Raw genomic sequence first — 18,666 nt, 5'->3', positions numbered from 1 at the left:
ACAGTGGACTCTGAACCAGAGGATGGAGCCAAGCTCATCCACGCTGAAGCCCCGAGAGGAAGTGTCGGAACCGATGCATCGGTTCGACTCTCCCCCCCGGAACCGACGAGAGAGTGTCGGCTCCGAGACTCTTCCGATGGATCCAAAGAAGTCAGGGTTGATGGAGCTGAAGGCACTGGAACAGGCCTCAGCTCTGAAGGCTCCACAACCATCAACTCCTCCTCCTCTGGCTCCGAAGGCTCTGCTTGGCTCGGAGGAGGAGTAGTCACAGCTGGTGGGATGGTTTCAGGCTTTGAACCCTGTTGGGTCGAAGCCGACAGCAATTTAGCCAGTGCCAGGTTCTCCAAAAGCCTCTGCACCACCTGGTCCACATCCACATTGGAAAGGATCCATGAAGAATGGGTCAAAAGTACCGAAAACACCACCGATTGAAGGATTGGGGACCTCAGAGTTTCGGAGACCGGTTCCAAGACTGGGGACTGCCGCAAAAACACCTGCTCAGTGCACGGCTCCAAAGACTGCAGAGCCGGCGACTGCACCTTCACAGAAAGGCTTGAAGCTGATGACCTGGGCTCTGAGGACACCTTTGAGGACTTCAACCCCTTCGAGGACTTGGAGGTCTGGTCAGCCTTATCCAGGGTCTCTTGAAAATCTGGCTTCAACAAGCCTCTATCTACCAGCTTCCTTCTCCTCTCTAATAAAACCCTACTGCTAAAGGAGTGGCAGATAGAGCAATCCTTCTGTAGGTGAACAGGCCCCAAACAATAAACACACTTTACATGTGCATCCATAATGGACATCTTCTGCCCGCATTTTGGACACTTCTTGAAGCCAGATTTTTGCTTCTCTCTCTGATCAGCCATGTTAGCAAACATGAAATACACTAGCATGCTAGAAGCTGTCAGAGCTCTGAACAAACTTCAGTTTACTACACAAAATACAGTAACTCAACCTAAAACACTGTTACTGCACTAACAACACAGCACTCAGCAAAACAACAGTCCTAAGTTGTCAGATCCCTGCACAACTAAGGATATAAATGTATGTCTAACAGCAAACATGCTACCTACTTGCACACTATATCTATAGATTTATAAATGATAGGGATATTGTATGCTAATAAAGCGATATAACCAAAAAAAAAAAAATGGCCAAAGGCCTAAGAGCAACTATTCAGTAACCAAAAACGGAATCTAAATATAACAGATTCTAAAGGCTAACCTGCCTAATAGTACTAAGAACTAGAAAGCATAACACACTAGATCGATTATCTCACAAATATAGTATAAAGTTTGTCAAGAAAACTAAGTAATAAAATTCTACTGGCCCGAGTTCTCCGATGAGCTTGCGATCAGTTGCAGTGGCAAACTAGATCTGGGGTAGGACCAACAGCATCATGGAATAGGGGCCTGGTCTCGAGCTACTCTGAGATCTTTAGCTAGTAAAGTGGCCAACTCGGAGCCGATGGCTCAGCTCCGTACCCATGTGTAAGAATAAACGGCGAGATTGAACAACTTCACATTGTTAGTTATGCTCTCCATTATATCAGGCTTCAGGTGGACTGATGCAGTATGGGAGGTAATCTTACATCCCTGAGGATATACAACTTTCCAGATCTTGCTGAAAGATTAACATTAACCTGTAACTAATCACAATCATTGATGTCTTGCAGCAACAATCCTTCAGTTCCAATATCTGTCTTCTGGGGTGGTCTGATGAAGTGTCTTATATAAAAAGAATGTAGAGATGAAAGTGCTTATCTTAATTTTAAAGCACAAGTTTTAATAAAAGTTTTTCTGGTTTTAATGGGTGGTGTATGGAGTTGTTGGCAAAATGGACGTTCTTCATTTGGTGTTAGTTTTTTGGTTGGAGTGGTTTGTGTCTTTTGGGGTGTGCTCTCAAAGAACTCTTCTTTTTTTGTTGTTTGTTTCTGTTTAGAAGTTTAGCTTGAAGAGATCTCAGTGAAGTTACTAGAGCACTCACATGATAGGTATGACAACTTATTTTCTCAAGCTATACCTAGCAACTCATAATCTCCTCAAAATTTGGAGAAAAGGGTCACTGGATGCTTTCCAAATGCAGAACTCTGAGGGGAGCAGGTTGTACAAAATCCTCCCATTTAAAAAAAAATGTAAGATTTAAAAAATTATTGCTTTATACATGAATCACATGATAGTTCTGTTTAATTTTTGACACTGCAGAAATGTGCCTAAGAATAAAAAAACATTCTTTTCACTTTACCCTCTGCTGGACTATTCGATTCCTTTAATCATTCAGAAGAGCATGTTTTTCTACACAGTAACAGACTTTGTGGATCAAAGTAACTGTATCATTTAATTTATGAAAACAGCCACAGCAGACAGAGTTATTTAGTATACAATCACTTCACCAAAGTGAACAATAACGTGACAGGAAGCTATGCTGTAAAGTGAAAACATAGGTATGTGGCATTCCTTTCAATTCAATTAGTTGGGAAGTGCATTGTCTAATACTGAATAATTAACATTGAAATACTTATGCCATCAAAGTTGATTCCACATTACTGTTCTTACCATGTTCTCCAGCTGAATTAATTCTTAATGAAGCCTCAGGAGAATCACCAACAGAATTATAAGCAATGACTGATATTAGATAAGAATCCCCATTTATAGCGACTGTCAGGTTCTCGTCTGTGGTATTTATCACCTCTTGAAGGAATGGATTATATTCAGGCAAGATCTGCACTCTGTAGCCCAATATCTTTCCATTAGCCTTTGAATCTTCTAATCTCTGTGGAGAAACATAGAGAAAGTGCAATGAAATTCGAATAATACAAGTATGTGACACATTTCAGACACTGAGTGGTTTACTGCTGCACATAAATAGATAAAGGACACATCACTAAATGTTTTTTGCACAGTGAGGATGTCACTGCATCACAGAAAACATTGTCAGAAGGAAACAGAGAAGTTTCTCTGTAAAGCTTTGCAGAAACATTAACAAATTAAAAATCACTGGATTTTGGGAGTAAAAATGGTTGATATAATAAAACTTGGTTGTTGAAATATTTCAGAATACAATGGAACAGGCAGTCTAAGGTATCCCAAAAACCAACAATTTTAGTGATGACATAGATAAAAGTAAATAGAAAAAGCCAAAAAGACATTAAATTTAAGACTAGTGCTTAAAAGGCTGAAAGAATGACCATCTGTATAAACAGCTCTTCCTATATTCCAAGGAGACAAGGTATCATGCTGGTGATGTAGTAACACAGTGCAATACCTTTCCAACAGGTAAGGGCCTAGTAGTCAGTGTATCTGTGACAAGTCAGAAGGTACTACCAATAAACTTAATATGTACTCAAAGGTTCTTAACTCAGTGGGTACTCTATGGTATACAGAACTTGTTATGAAATGTGGATCGGAATCTTAGTGTGATCTGAATTGATTTTTGGCACTTGCTGACTTTGTGTTGAAATGTAAACCCTGTAAATAAATGGCACCCTCCACATTTTGCTTATACTTAATTAATGTTTTCTCTGTTTTTACACCAGACACATGACGTTTAAATGTATTTTAGAAAAATATCACATTGTTAAAATAACAGTCTCTCTACCAGTTACATGTAGCTCCAGTTTAATGTTAAAAAATATTTGTATGTGCATATCATCTCAACATTGTTTTGTCTGGTGTCATTCAGCAGTGAAGACACCATTCTTGCACCAGTCCATTTTTTCCCCACTCATAAGTACTGGCATTCTACCCTGTTGCTCACTGGGTAAATAGAGAAGTGAAAAATTAATTCAGTAACTGTGACAGACATGCAGCATTTCCAACTCTCTCTTACCCTCCCAAACTCTCTTCCTCCTATGAACTCCTAACATGTCTTCTAATGTACACCAATGTATGTAAAACTCAACCCGTCTCTTGTTATGTTCATTTTCTATTCTAAGCAGGTAGATGGAGTAGGAAACATGGGCATATTTTCAACTGTGACCTATTTAGAGAGAAAAACAATACGTCCAACTCCATAAATAATATGAAGATACTACAATAATAATTAACTATTGTGATAAGTACTATACATTAGCTCATTACAACCTAGTGACTTGCTTCAGGCATCTAAGATAGTCCGTTGTTCATATTTCATTATGAAACTATACAAATGCACTATATACAAGCTATTGAAAGATTTCATCTTAAAGCTTACATGATGGCAACACAACTGCATCAATAATCAATCTCTGTCTAGAAATGCTAAAATTACATTAATTGTTATTCATACACTGCTTATTTACTTATGTTGTCATAATTTTCATATTTTTCTAAATATCTCAACAACCAAGTAACACAGACAGAATTGCATAGCCTCATATGAAAGCTCACATATGACCAAACAATGCTGCGGACAGTATGTGAGTAGCTTGATTGGTTACTGAGTTATTGTAAGATGTTTACATGTTTACAAAGTATTAGAGAATGGGCAAACTGTACATCAGCAGCCTGATTGGAGAATGAACATTCTCCAGAAAGGCATTAATGTACAAGTAATGCCCGCTGAAAAATGAGTCCAGTGCTTCACGGCAGCATATCAAGGTGCCTTGGAGCTCGGGCAGAAAAAAAAAAACTAACGGCTGCCATTAATTTACACTTGCTAAGCAGCGCTTTTTTGTTGAGTGTAAAAAAGCATAAACAGAAAAAAAATTGTATGTGTATGCATGTATGTGTATATGCGTGTTTATGTTTCTGCCTGCATGTGTGAGTGAATGTGTGTATGAAAGCAGAGGAGACTGTGTGTTTGTGTGACAGACTGAGAGACAGAGAGTGAGAGAGATCATGGGTGAGTGAAAGCGTGTATGAAATCATAGGAGACTGTGTGTGTAAGAGATTGAGAGAGGGTGAGAGTGATCTTGTGTGAGTGAATGTGTGTATGAAAGCTGAGTAGACTGTGTGTGTGTGTGTGTGTGTGTGTGTGTGTGTGTGTGTGTGTGTGTGTGTGTGTGTGAGTGAGATCAAGAGAGAGAGAGAGAGAGAGGGAGTAAGAGCGATCTTGTGTGAGTGAATGTGTGCATGAAAGCAAAGGGGACTCCATGTGTGTCTGTGTGTGTGTGTGTGTGTGTGTGTGTGTGTGTGTGTGTGTGTGTGTGTGTGTGTGAGAGAGAGAGAGAGAGTGAGAGCGATCTTGTGTGACTGAATGCATGTATGAAAGCAGGGGACAGTGTGTGTGTGTGTGTGTGTGTGTGTGTGTGTGTGTGTGTGTGTGTCGGATTGAGAGAGAGAGCGTGGCAGCGATCTTGTGTGACTGAATGCATGTATGAAAGCAGGGGACAGTGTGTGTTTGTGTGTGTGTGTGTGTGTGTGTGTGTGTGTGTGTGTGTGTGTGTGTATGTGTGTGATTGAGAGAAAGATTGTGATCTTGTGTGCATAGCTCTCAACTGTCCACATTTTCACAGAACGTCCAGAGTTTTGCCTCATATTTTTTGTCTGTTCCTCATAAAATTTGTTTTTTTCTAAAGTCTTGTGGCAAATCATTGAGGAGTGATTTCACTAAATAATGACAGGCATTTGAGTTTCAGGCTTTATATCTTTCAGAAAATGCATCATAATACAAGACCTTTAATTCTAGCAACTTTCTAAATTTATAAGAGCAAGCTTTAAAATTTGCCCTTATTTCTGGGGCCCCCCCCATTATTTTTGGCTTTGGCCAGATTTTTTTGTGCTAAGAATTTGAGAGTTATGCCTGTGTGAGTGAATGCTAGTATGAGCCCAGGACAGACTGCGTGTGTATATGTATGTGTGTGTCTGAAAGCAGAAAGTGACTGTGTATGAGAGCGCGAGAATGGCAGCTCTTTAAAATTGTTATGTTTTACTTATTTACTTATTTTTTTAAGTACTATATTTTTTATATACTTTTGATCTAAGATGCTTCCTCCAACAACATTAGCATATAATACAGAAAGTTTGAAACATTAGGTGGAGGAACTATTTTACATCAAAAATATATACAAAAAAATAATATAGAACTTAAAAAAATAAGTAAGTAAAACACATTAATATAACTTGAGGCCTCCACCCCTGGATGGGTGTTAATTACACATTAACACACACCCTGGACAACATTATTACTTACTTAGAAAATGAATATTTATTGAATTTATTATTACTTTTAAAATCCATTTTAAGACATAGAATGTAATGGACCTTACCACAGTAAAATTTTGTTTCTGTTAAACAGTTTTCCATTTACATTTCTTTAGTAATTTTCCTGACTCCAGAGATAAGAACATTTGTTTGAAATGTAAGGACATAACCAGAGTTTGTCAAAAAACTCAGGATGCATTCACTGGACGTTAAGAGTAGAATCCTCCAGAGTGAATGAAGTAGAGAAAGCAAGTACATATCTATACCTAAGCATTGTATTAGCCTGATTCTGAAAAAAGCTGCATACTCCGTGATACAGCAGGATGTCAGAAGCTCTAACTGGGCACAGGATACCAAGGTTCGTTTAGTGGACCCTCTCCTTAAAGTAATTCAGTGACATTTATACTTACTTTGTGGCATCTGAGAAGTTGAGTCTGCAAGGTATTTTCCTGTCTGTCACTGCTTACATTTTGCAAAGGTATTTCAATAAAAAGCTTCATAAGCTTTTTATTAAAACCATGGTCTTAACAAATTTAGGTTATCCTATTTGTTGTCACAAGAAGGCTAGCAAGAGGCATGTCTGTAGAATTTAATGGATGTGTTATTCAGCATGTGCAATGCTGTCACCACTAAATTATATGGATGCATGAAATGTGTTCCTTACACTGATGCTGTGACTAAACTTTATTGTTTACACTTTGCAGCATCAGCATACAGAAAACGCCAATTTTACATTTTTTTAAAGATTAAAGCACAGAAATTCTAGTAGATGAGGAGAAGTGTTAGATCGGCAGTTCATGTACCACATACTGTGGTGCACAGGTAAGATCACTTTTGTCAGCAAATCACATTAACGGGTCAGCTGGGGGGGGTGTGCATCAGTTTTAACAATTCATCTATCTCAGGGAGAGGGTTAAGTATCAGTGAGGGGGCAACCCTCAGTGAAAACTATAAGCTTCAGCACTCCTGAAAAACAGTGGGGGGTATGTGTGAGTGTGTGAAAAAGTTTAATACATTGGGAATGTCAAAACTGTGCGAATAATTCCTTTGAATATAAACATACTGTACTTACCTTTCAGTGACTTGTAATATGTGAAAGAAATGTGTAAAATGATAAATAACTACATTTATATATGTGAAAATGTACTACAGTTTAAACGTGAAATGAATCCTTGGTTTCCAACTGTGCAAATGTGTGTACAGTTACAAAGTTCAATGCTACTTGAAGATGTGAACTAGGTCAAAGATGATTTCCTTGTTTGGGCTTTAGCTTGTTAAATCCTACTCTTCACCCTTGAATATGAAACTGTGCAAACAAGAAAACATTTTACAACATTTGAGAAGCAGCCGTCATAAGATGTCTTGCCTGGATCTTATATAAAGATATAGTGCAGTATCCCTTTTGGAGCACACCCTTGGAGATTGAGTATAAGTTGTATTCTGTTAACTGTGAGGACTCTGGAAATTCGATTTTGGATTTAAAAGATATATACGGTAAGGACATAGCATCCAGTTTAGCCATAAGCAGACAGTTTCTAGTTCAAATGATAAGTTGAGTGAATTATTTTTAAATTCCTATGCCTATGAAAAATCTGTACCATCTGCAGATCTGTTGAAAAGGAAATATTTTAACTTATTTACCTCAGGTAAACACTTTAAAAAAAAAATAACTTTGAGTGTTTACATTTGGTGGTTTATTATTTTAAGATTATATAAAGGGTGAACTTTTAATTGTGTGCTGTTTTCATTTTGAACGATGAGTACTCAGAACAAATTCCTGTCATTTAAATATTTAAAACCCTGCTTGTTTTAAGGTCAACAGTTAAGCTTGCTGTTGTTTTATGGTTTGATGAATTAGTAACAGTGTTACTTCAAGCTTGGGAGAACTGGTGCTAGATAGTTAACATTTACAACCCCTATTCTAGACAATATTGTGTGTGTGTGTGTGTGTGTGTGTGTGTGTGTGTGTGTGTGTGTGTGTGTGTGTGTGTGTGTGTGTGTGTGTGTGTGTGTTTATGTACACAAAATAATTTAGGGCAAGTTTTAATTATTGTTGGCAAGTCTGCAGTGGAGGAGACTAGAGTCTCAGGTGGACAAAATCCTGGGAAGGTAGTGATTATAACTATGATCTTTAGCTGTACAGTGTAAAGCTTAATGGCGTATGGCAGGTGTTGGCCATTGCCTACTGCATTAGTGCACATCTACCATAGACCCTTAAGGCCAATTGCCCTTTGTATAATAACGGGTATCAGCTGTGGGAAATTAACCTATATGGCTGGTCTTACCACACCATCAAATATTGATGGCAGTAGTGTTAGACTTAAAGTCCATAGTCCCTGTCTGTTGTGGCATATACTGGCATGTTATCAGTAGACTTAGATCTGCATTGACATCACTATAATTTGCGTCTATGGATGTGACAAAATGGTAGGTGATAAAAAGCAAAAAGAAAAATAAAATTAAAACTGCCCTCAGCAGACTCTTATTCAAGCTGGAAATATGTCTTTGGTCAACAAGTGGTAGGAAAAGGATGAGCTACATGGACAGGGAAGGGAAAGTTCAAACTCTTATTTAAAAAAAGGTCTTCTAACATCTACCCATAAAGACATTTTTCAGAAATTAATAAAATGTATTATACAAGAAAGTCAGTGTCAGGCGGTTATGAAATTTAAATTACTGACAAATGGTTTGCTTATAAAGCATCAACATTTATTACGTTACTTATTAAATTAAAACTTTAAGCTGCTTAAAGGAATTTAGAAGAAAACTACCACAAATACTGATGGAGTATAGGGGAAAGAATATAATCAGATGTTGGAGAAGCTCAACTTATTCTCTCTTGTGATGAGAAGAGACAAGGAGTGCAAAATGCATATACACAGCATCATTTCAGGAGCTGCAAGGAGGTCATTTGGGACAAGAAGGGACAAAGGGGGAGGGAGGAGGTACAGGCAGAATTTAGGTTCTAAATACTCCATGACTCTCCAGGGGTACTTTGTCACAGAGATGGTTCTAGACTTTTAGCATGGGCATTCAAAGAGACATTCAAGAGGGTATGGGGCAAGCAGAAAAGGGTGAGAGGAAAATAGAGTTGGGGAAGAACAGTGTTATGGCACTTAAAAACGCAGACTATGTAGGCTTACTGTGTCTTTCTGCCATCAAACAAATGTAGAGTAATACAGTATAGTATTATTCTGTTCACCAATGGTAGATATAGAATAAAATGTACATGAGTAGTGAGTAAACAGTTGAAGAAGAGTGCTGAATCTGAACAATACAAAGTAATCAGTATTAGGAATGCCACTGATAGGGTTGTTGTGTATGCAGCAAGGAATCCTGTAGATATTTTCTGGATGGTGATTCTGTATTCTTTACCAGTATTCTAAATGATCTCTGACATATATGGTTAACATATTCACACTTATTACTTTTGTCCTATATAATTCCCTTTAACCTCCACATTGTTCCCCTGTACTCTTCACTTATCAGACCAATGATCGAGTACAATGCCCCATTCGGGATGTATCTCACCCGACATCTGCAGCAATTGGAGAGACCCCAAAAGTTCCTCACCAAAAGGATAAAGGGACTCCAAAATCTGTCATATGCTGCCAGATTGAAGAAACTCCAGCTCTATTCAGTCGCATACCGTCTGCTCAGAGGTGACATGTGCCTGACATACAAGGCCATGTCCAACCCGGAATTAATGGACATGCTCCACCTCAAAAATCCAAATCCACCAAAACCACTAGAGCAAGCGACTTAAACCTTAGCACGGATATAAATAGGACGTGCTGGAGGGATAGATTTATCACTCAGAGACTCCCTATGCTGTGGAATAAAATCCCGGTCCATGTGAGGCAGAGCACCTCGCTGACTCTGTTCAAGAGAAATCTAGACCTGTGGATGGGAGATCGTAGGTTTACCCCGGGAATCATCTCTGGGTCACTGCTGGACAGAGGCACAACAAACTAATGGGCACAGTATTTTTTCATATAAGGGGTGGCGTAAGCCACAATAATTTGGGCTAGGCTTATAAATGCCTTAGGGCAGATAGCCTAGTATAAACCTATGAACCTATGAACCTATGAACCACAGATTCTTGTGGTATCATGACATTGTCTGTGGCTACATTGCTTAACTAATTACTTATAAAATAATAACATGCTACATATGAAGAACAGTGAGTAAGAACTATAACAGCACGACAAACGGTAATCTAGGATGCACTGTAGTGGAGATACTAAGCACCGTTTCTTGCATATTATTCAGATTTTTCAGATTTATGTTACTGTTTTCATAAAGTAAGCTGCATGGTACTGAGGGGCATAATATAAAGTGCCTTGGTGAGAAACAGGAACATATACTGTCATTGGCCATGTATAATGCATTATGCTGGAGATATTGCTGGATATTTGCTATTAATTAAGAAGCTAGATAACATTTTCATATGTACATTAATATTTCCAAAAACAATTTCTTACAAATTACAGCATAACTTCAGGTGAAACAGTAAGACGTGTGCAGCTTAAAAATAACGGCGCAGGATTGAGAAACAGGTAGCACAATAAGCAAAACAACACTGCACAATGAGCACCAGTGCACAGGGTGACAGTGATTCAGAGACACAACGAGGTCATGAATTACTGCAGTCAGCAAAGAATACAACTGACTGCATGGAAATGATTAATATTATTATAATGATCCCAATGGTGAATGCAAATGAGGATAAACAACATGGTAGAGCATTTCAGAAATGTGGAAAAAATTGGCGGAATGAGTAATTAGTAAATGGGTCTTCTGTTGCCCTTTTGTGTATTTTTATCATGACTGGTTGATTTTCATACAGCTGGGAAGACAGCCATGTTTAGTGGAAAGTTAAAATATGACTGAGTGGAATGCAGGCCAAAAAATAATAAATGTCTTTAGGACCTTGGGGAAGAGGACATTAGCTCTAGGTCTATCATAGCACAAGAGCCACCCAGGACTTTACTAATGTTTTAAAGTACTTGGTTTACTGAACATGATGGTTGTTGTTGTTGTTGTCTTTTGGCTTTTCCCAGTTAGGGGTCGCTACAGTGGAACTCCGGTCCACTAATGATTGGCAGCAGATTTTGATGAACACCGAGGTACCAGCTCGACGTTCAACCTTCAACAAAGGCACGCCCATTTACGCATGTCTTTCGAACGCCCAACCAACCATGGGGAGGACATGCAGACTCCACACAGAAGGCACTCCCTGCACTCCAGTTGAGAATCAAATGGGAGAACCTCTTGCTGTTAGGCAACAACGCTACCACTGCACCTCTGCGGATAGTTACTGAACATGATGGCAAATCCTTAAAATACGGATCTGCACTATATGCAGATATGCTGAGAATTGTTACTAATTTTGAAGCTTCTATACTTCCACAGGCATTTGCAAATACTAAGACTAAAGTGATGGATTCAAACGATGCCAATATCAGCACAAAGGCTTAAGGCTGTAAACTGTTAATGAACTGCGTCATGTAGTCAGGGGTTTGAATCTCTCAGCCTCCATTTGCCTTGACTCTGATCAAGTCACTTAGCTGGGCAGTATTCTGAGAGAATTCAGAAACTGGTTTAGGCTCCTCAGTGTTCTCTTGGACCCCATGCTGAATAACTACCTATGCACCTGTAAACCTATGAGTTTTGGCTACTTCCTCACTGTGAGATAGTAAAACTTGTTCCAGAAACTGCAAGGATTGCTAAGATGAGTGCTATACTTTGTCACTGATAATTTTATAGAGTGCTGTACTGTGTTTATCACCCAGTCCTGCTTCTTCACTCATAAGGTGGTAGGCTAAAGGAAGTAAAAACCTTTCTGGCTTCATCTTCCCAGTCACATATTTTTTTTAGGGATACATTAGACTGCTGGCTGAAGAATTTGCCTTTTTTAAAGATTACAGAACTTTGGAAATTAGGAAATATTTAATTGCCACTGTAGCTGAGTGACTGTAGAGTTAATATATTTAGAGTACAAGCGTGTGGGGACTTAGCCTCCTGTGGTAGGTACAGGGGCTTTCTCTGGCATTTCTTCTTTTTTTGCTGTTGTTTTTGATTAATACAGTAATTTTGTTCTAGAGTAAACAAGGCAGCAACCTGATGCCAAAGCCTCATTGTATTTTGGTGGTAGAACTTGTTTTGTAGGGGAGGTAATATATTCAGACAATATTCTAATGCTGTGTTACGGATTCTCGTTGCAATAATATTTGCTAAATCTGAAAATAGTGGGCAGATATATTTAATTATAAAATTTTGGAATGTTACTTCTGTAACTGGTATTTTTGTTTTTGTAGGGACTGGTTACAAAGATTTGGTGGTAGGCTGATGGAAGTAAAAAGCCTTTCTGGCTTCATCTTTTCAGTTGATTCATTTTTCAGGGATGCATTAGACTGCTGGCTGAAGAATAAAGCAATAACTGATGATGTGGTGTTGTACATTGAAGATTTACCCATGGATGGTGTGGTTTAATCATGAGGGCGAAGCCAGAGTGATTAAATAAAGCCAACTGTGGGTAAATTTCAATATACCACAACCACAGAGTCGGTTATTGCTATTATATAATGACATTATTTAAGAAAAAAATACTTTTAAATAATGTCTTTGTATAACGGCACATTACTGTTCTTCCGCTGGTTGTGGTACACTGCTTCCCTGTTTTGATGTACTGAGCATGCATATGGTACTTGCGTCCCACGCATACCCAGTACATCAATGCTTACAAATGGAAGCAATGGAGAAAAGAAAGTCTCCATTGCTCCATTTTTTCTTTTTTTTTTTTTATTTGTTTAAAAAAAATATTTTGAGGACTTTATACCAACATAAAAAAGTTCAGGCGACCAGACCTTTCTTCCGTTGGTATACTTTGGGATTTACAATGGACATGCTGGCCAATCAGCATGCATGTTTTGGAATATTAATGGGGGGATCATTTTATAATTTGCCTTTACAACATCTTTCTAGATGTTTTCTCATTGTGGCCTCTACTTCTTTTTCCTTCTAAAGGCTTTCTTCTTTTCCTGGCTTATCTGTTTTATTTTTCTCTTTACCCAAGGCATTGGTCTTGTCTTGTTATAATTCCTTCTCCAGAAAGAGGATTTTTATTCATCTCCACACCCTATCCACTGTAAAGACACCAGCCTTCTATAATCACACATCCTGTGTGAAAGCACAGATATTACACCATAAAGTCAAGCATCACTGGAAAGAAACAACTTTCTAGTATCTGAATACTGATTTAGTACACCAGCAAATTGTAATGTTGCCAGATTTTGAAATAACGATTCAATAAATCAAAATATGTTTTCAGTTCAGTAACATCTGTAGGGGATATTGATTCTTTATTGGAATGAAGAGAATTTGTTTAGCACATTTTATTAAATGCAAATCAGTTTCCAAGAATGAACGAGTCCGTCAGTATTAAATCTTCATGTTCTTATTTGCCAATTAGTTATGCTTCATTGTGGCATCATATACATGTGACTTTTTTACATATGAAATGTTTTTAAAATTACTATGTTTAATTTCTGAAGAAGCCTTGTATCAAGGAATACAAAAGCACTAAATTAAATCAACGACATACCAGTTTTGGCTGATCATTGTATTTTTGTTTTTATTTTATTGCACTTGTTACACCAGGTTACAGTTTGTGTTTTGAGTTTTGTTGCTATCCTATTATTTTGCCGTAGTCCTGCCAGGACTGGATTTGCATGTGATATGTAATCAAAGAACCCGCAGCTCCTATTTCTCCTTTTCTTTTTTCTTTTTTCTTTTCTTTCCATTGATGTGTTGAAATTGTTTAAATGTTGTAGGCTTCATCAAAATAATGAAAGTGGTAACATTATAACATTATAGGTGTTCTACATACAGAGATGGCAGTGATGTGAAAGGGCTCAACCAACTTAAGATGGATACTAATTACATGAATGTCGCAGAGCTCTGAAACACAATATACTGGAGTTAATCATTGTATAGCTAGGATACTACAAAAATGCAAGTAAACTCACAGCAGTATAACATACAGATATATCTCAGGGATTTTATTATCTCATTCATGACATAATAAAATCCCTGAGAAATGTCATTCATGAGCTACTTCGAGTATACTTTTCAACCTTCCTGCTACCTGATAAGAGTTTCACATTGGATATTTCCCTCATGAATTTAAGATCTATGTGTATGGAAGAGTCTAGAATGCTCATTGGATAGTGCTGGGTCTCATGATCCTCTTTTCTTTTTTGGTTAAAGCTCTTTGTAATACTAGTGTGAAATATCCAGTGAATGCTGTCATCATTAGGGAAATAGAAGAACTTAATGCAGTCTGCAGCCCAGCTTAACAAAGACCTGGTAGATATTGACTGACAACCCCTGACATGATTGCTAACAGTATGAAACACAAGACTAGACTATTTTAATGTGGCAAATGTTTATTGCAACTTCATGCTAGACTGTTTGAATGATATAACTACAAGTCCTACTACCTCAAATATCAATTTCTTGTTAAACCTGTTCCTCATATTTGAAATTTATGCTGAAAATGTTAAACAATACACATTCCCATCTTAAAATACATGAGTACTGCTACAGGGCTGAGAAAGCAATGGTAACAGAAAGTGTTGCCTCACTTTTTCAAACTGAATATGGGGCCCAGTTGTACTTTATGAACTGTAACTGACCACAGGACAACCAAAATGGTGTGTACTTTATACACTATGTATCATTTAGAGACATCACCATAATCTGTACTGGAGATCAGAGGGATTGCTTCTGGAAGGATGACATGAGATAACTTTTGTAACCCTGGCATGTATATAACTATAGGAGATCTACTTTATAATGCATAAGCATATGTGTAAGCATATTCCAAAAGAGACTATACAGGGTCTAACATCAATTCGATTTTCAAAATTTAGCTCAGGATTCAAAGCATCCAACTTTCTGATACTGTTATAAATACCTCAGGCAGCTTCCATTTACAATTAGTGAATTGGAATAACGGGATCAAATTCAAACTTCATCTTGAATCCTAAGTTAAGATTACAGTTCTACTCAACTGTTATAAGTAAACAGCTCTACAGATTTTATTTGAGGACTTCCTCAAATTAAGGTGCTGCTAATGCTTCCATACTCAGACCTTTAAAACCCCTGCATGGAATACTTCACTTTGAACACTATATACGAGACTAACCTGGACATGTACCAATATCCTTCTGACCTTACTCAAAAAAATGAAAACACAACAACTGGAAACACTTTGAAAAATAGTAAAATGTAAACCAACTCACCACTACACTGTGATGATTTTATCTGCATGTTTTCATAACTGCTTAAATATTTCCAGATATTGATTTTCATAATGTTTGCATTTTCACTAACTTAATATGTACTTTGATGCTAGACAGGCTCTGTGGACTATTTAGCAACTTTATAACCTTGATGCTATTATGCCCCATTTCTGTTATGGTTCTGTTATTATTAATTGATGGACTAGTCTTCCTGGCATAGAGCTGACAAAAAAATCCAGCAGTTAAAACTGAACACCTAACAAACTCGACCAACAGGCAATAAGTAAAGAAATAATGAATGCATCTGGAACAAAAGAAATCAGTGTTTTTACATGACTGAGCTACATTGTATACTGTAGATGCCTTGTGACCAATCAAGAAGACAACATTTAGAATAAGCATTTAAAACATTACCTTCCACATAAGATACAAATGTCTGCTCCTGTTTGAATCAGGTCCTGTGATTCTTCTCCATATGTCAAGCTTACTTGAGGGTTCTGAAGTTAAAGAAAAAAAATCAAGGAAATTATGTAAGTATCCGAACATACCTTTAAAAGGTAACGACTTGTTTGAGTTGCCTCAAGAAATTGTCTAACAATGGAAACTAGTTTGGTTTGTATTCCTTTAATAAAACAGACTTCTGTCATGCATACATTACTACAAAGTCTCTGTCAGTCTACATGAGCTATTTATTACTGTAAAGTTTTGTCACTCTACTTGAGATTATATGTAGTGGTATACATATGTTTTCACATATTTGTGTGTTCATTTTCACATAAAACAATTAGGGCCATTCATGTGCAGTCCCTATCAGTCAGTGCTTCTGATCACCAGTATTTTCACCCCACTGCATCTTTACCTGAAACCTGTTCCGATTAAATTTGAAACAAAAGTGTTATACGTACCTTCAGTGCCTTCTTAGATCTATCACAAGTATATTAGTCTTCATTTTCACCCATCTGCCATGCACGGTCCCTTCCCATAGTGTTCCTTCCCCAAACCTACTACTATCTCCAACTACATCCTCATAGTTTTATGTAGTCCATGCAGAGTAAAGAAGCAGACTTACCAGCATTAAGAGTAGTAAACAGACCCCTTCCCTTGATTCATGTTGTAACTTAGACATTGTACATATACCTATCTTCCCACTCTAGGAAAATTCCTAAAAAAATATAACTTACACCCTTTTTAATCATTAAACATCTACCCTTCCTTTATCCTCTACTTCTATTTCCAATACCACTCATTAGGGAATCAGCACCCCCTTAATTCTAACCTCTATTGAGTTTTCCACTCCTCCTTCTTTTTTAGTATTTCCTCCTCCCATAAATTTTTAATCTCTAAAAATTTCACCAGTCCTTGCTAAGCTTCCCCAGCTCTGTTTTTTAGTTTCCACCCATTCACCAGCCCCAATGTCTTCATATTGTCTTCCTATGCTTTAATGTCATTCTGCCTCCTTCCATTTCTTATATATATGTTTGCTCCACTTGCCACAGTTGACATCTCCCTTTCTTTCATTGTCAGTCTAGCCCTTCTCCATATTTCTAAAATGCACTTTTTATGTGCTGCAACTATTTTCCTAACTCAGTGCCCCCATATGTTTCTTGCCTACCTTACTAAATAATTTCTTCACTCATTCTTAACAGCATAACATATGTACCAGTTGTCTCCTGTGTTCCACACCTCCAAAATGCATTTTACTTCCCCTTCTTGGCAAACCTCTTCAGGATTACAAACACCTTCATATTACCCTCATCTACTATTCCCACATGTAATTCCATATCTCACATTAGCCATCGAGCTTTTCAGAAACCACCATGCTTCTACCCTTTTCTATTCTGTTATTGTATACTAATCCTCCATTCTTCTTTACCTTAATTTTCTCAATAACCACCTCCCTGAGAGTCTCTCATACATTTATGCATAAAATAATTATTGTTCCTCTTAACTTACTGTCATTTATTTTTCTCCAGCCAAGACCTACCTTCCTCACTTCATTCTCTTTCACTCTTGGTTCTCTTACCCTTCCAGGACTAAACACCTGCACAAATTTCACCAAAGTTCTTCCTCCGTACCATATTTATCTTGCATCCAACAAAATGCTTTAATGTCTAACTTGCCTTGTAGCCATCCCCATTTCTTCCAGAACATTCCTAATTTTCTTTCCTTATTGATTTCTCATGATGATGAATGTCGTATCTTGGTATATTTCCTTTGCATCACTCCTACTTCTCTTAAATCTCTCTCTCTGGCCATTAAAACTTGTCTTAAATGGTCCTTGCCTGCATTTGCTAACCTTGCCATTAATTATACAGCCTCTTCACTTATCCTTTACCTAAAACAGTTATGCATGCTGCCAAATAAAGACAGAAAGCCAATATCCACACCTCCTCCTATCTCCCATCTTCACTTTATATTATTTGACTTCTTCATCTAAACTGCTTGTATAGCTTCTCTCTTTTCTTCCCCACTGGAGCATAATACTACAGGAATAAAACCTAACTCTTTCTACCAGGGAACAATCCTACACACTAAGGAGTAGCAAGAATAGCTTTCCTACACTGGCCCATCCTATATTTAATGTACAATTATAGGTTCATAGGTAGGTACTAGGCTATTGGTCCTGGGGCCTATATATGCCTAGCCAAATGGTATCCTGCCTTTTCCCACCCAAGAAAATAATTTTCCTGTGCCCCTGTCAAGCAGAGCCACAGAAGTGATCCCCAGGGTGAATTTCCTATCTCCCATCCAATCATCAAGATTTTTCTTGACGAGTGCTAATGAGGAGCTTTGTTTGATATAGCTAGGTAGTTTGTTCCAGAGTATGGGAAGTCTCTGGGACAGGACTCTATCTCTCCAGCATGTTCTGTTTATTGTGGTGACAAAGTTTAGGTCCCTAGAGCATGTAGCTCAGAGGGATTGGGATTTCTTTAAGTGGAGCATGTCCAACAACTCTCGGTTTGACATAGCTTTGTATGTTAGGTAGAGATCACCTCTGGGTAGGCGATATGCGACAGAGTAAAGCTGGAGTTTTTTGAGATGGTCTCTGTAGGGCATCTGTTTGAGGCCAGTAATCCTCTTTGTGAGATATTTCTGTGGCCTTTCCAGTTGTTGTAGATGTCTTGTGAGGTACATACCAAAAGAGGTGTTGTACTCTATAATGGGTCTAATGAGTGTTGAGTAGAGGGGAACAATGACCTCTTTTTTCCTGGATAAGAAACATTTTGTGATGAGGTGTG

At 37.9% G+C, this 18,666-nt stretch overlaps 1 protein-coding gene across 1 annotated transcript in view; it reads right to left on the bottom strand.

Moving 5' to 3' along the window:
• Window positions 1-18,666, bottom strand: part of LOC122795553 (interleukin-31 receptor subunit alpha-like) — a 1,451,325-nt gene that overhangs the window by 345,910 nt on the left and 1,086,749 nt on the right. The window contains exons 9-10 of the mRNA XM_044063779.1: window positions 15,842-15,924; window positions 2,553-2,769 (exon numbers count right to left, since the gene is read on the bottom strand). Of these exons, the coding sequence (XP_043919714.1) occupies window positions 2,553-2,769; window positions 15,842-15,924 (300 nt within the window). The remainder of the gene's footprint in view (window positions 1-2,552; window positions 2,770-15,841; window positions 15,925-18,666) is intronic.

This window comes from Protopterus annectens, chromosome 2.part2 (assembly GCF_019279795.1).
Source record: "Protopterus annectens isolate FY-2018-M chromosome 2.part2, PAN1.0, whole genome shotgun sequence".
Lineage (NCBI taxonomy): Eukaryota > Metazoa > Chordata > Ceratodontiformes > Protopteridae > Protopterus > Protopterus annectens.
Note: the sequence above shows the minus strand (reverse complement) of the source record. Positions and strands in the feature narration are given on the sequence as shown.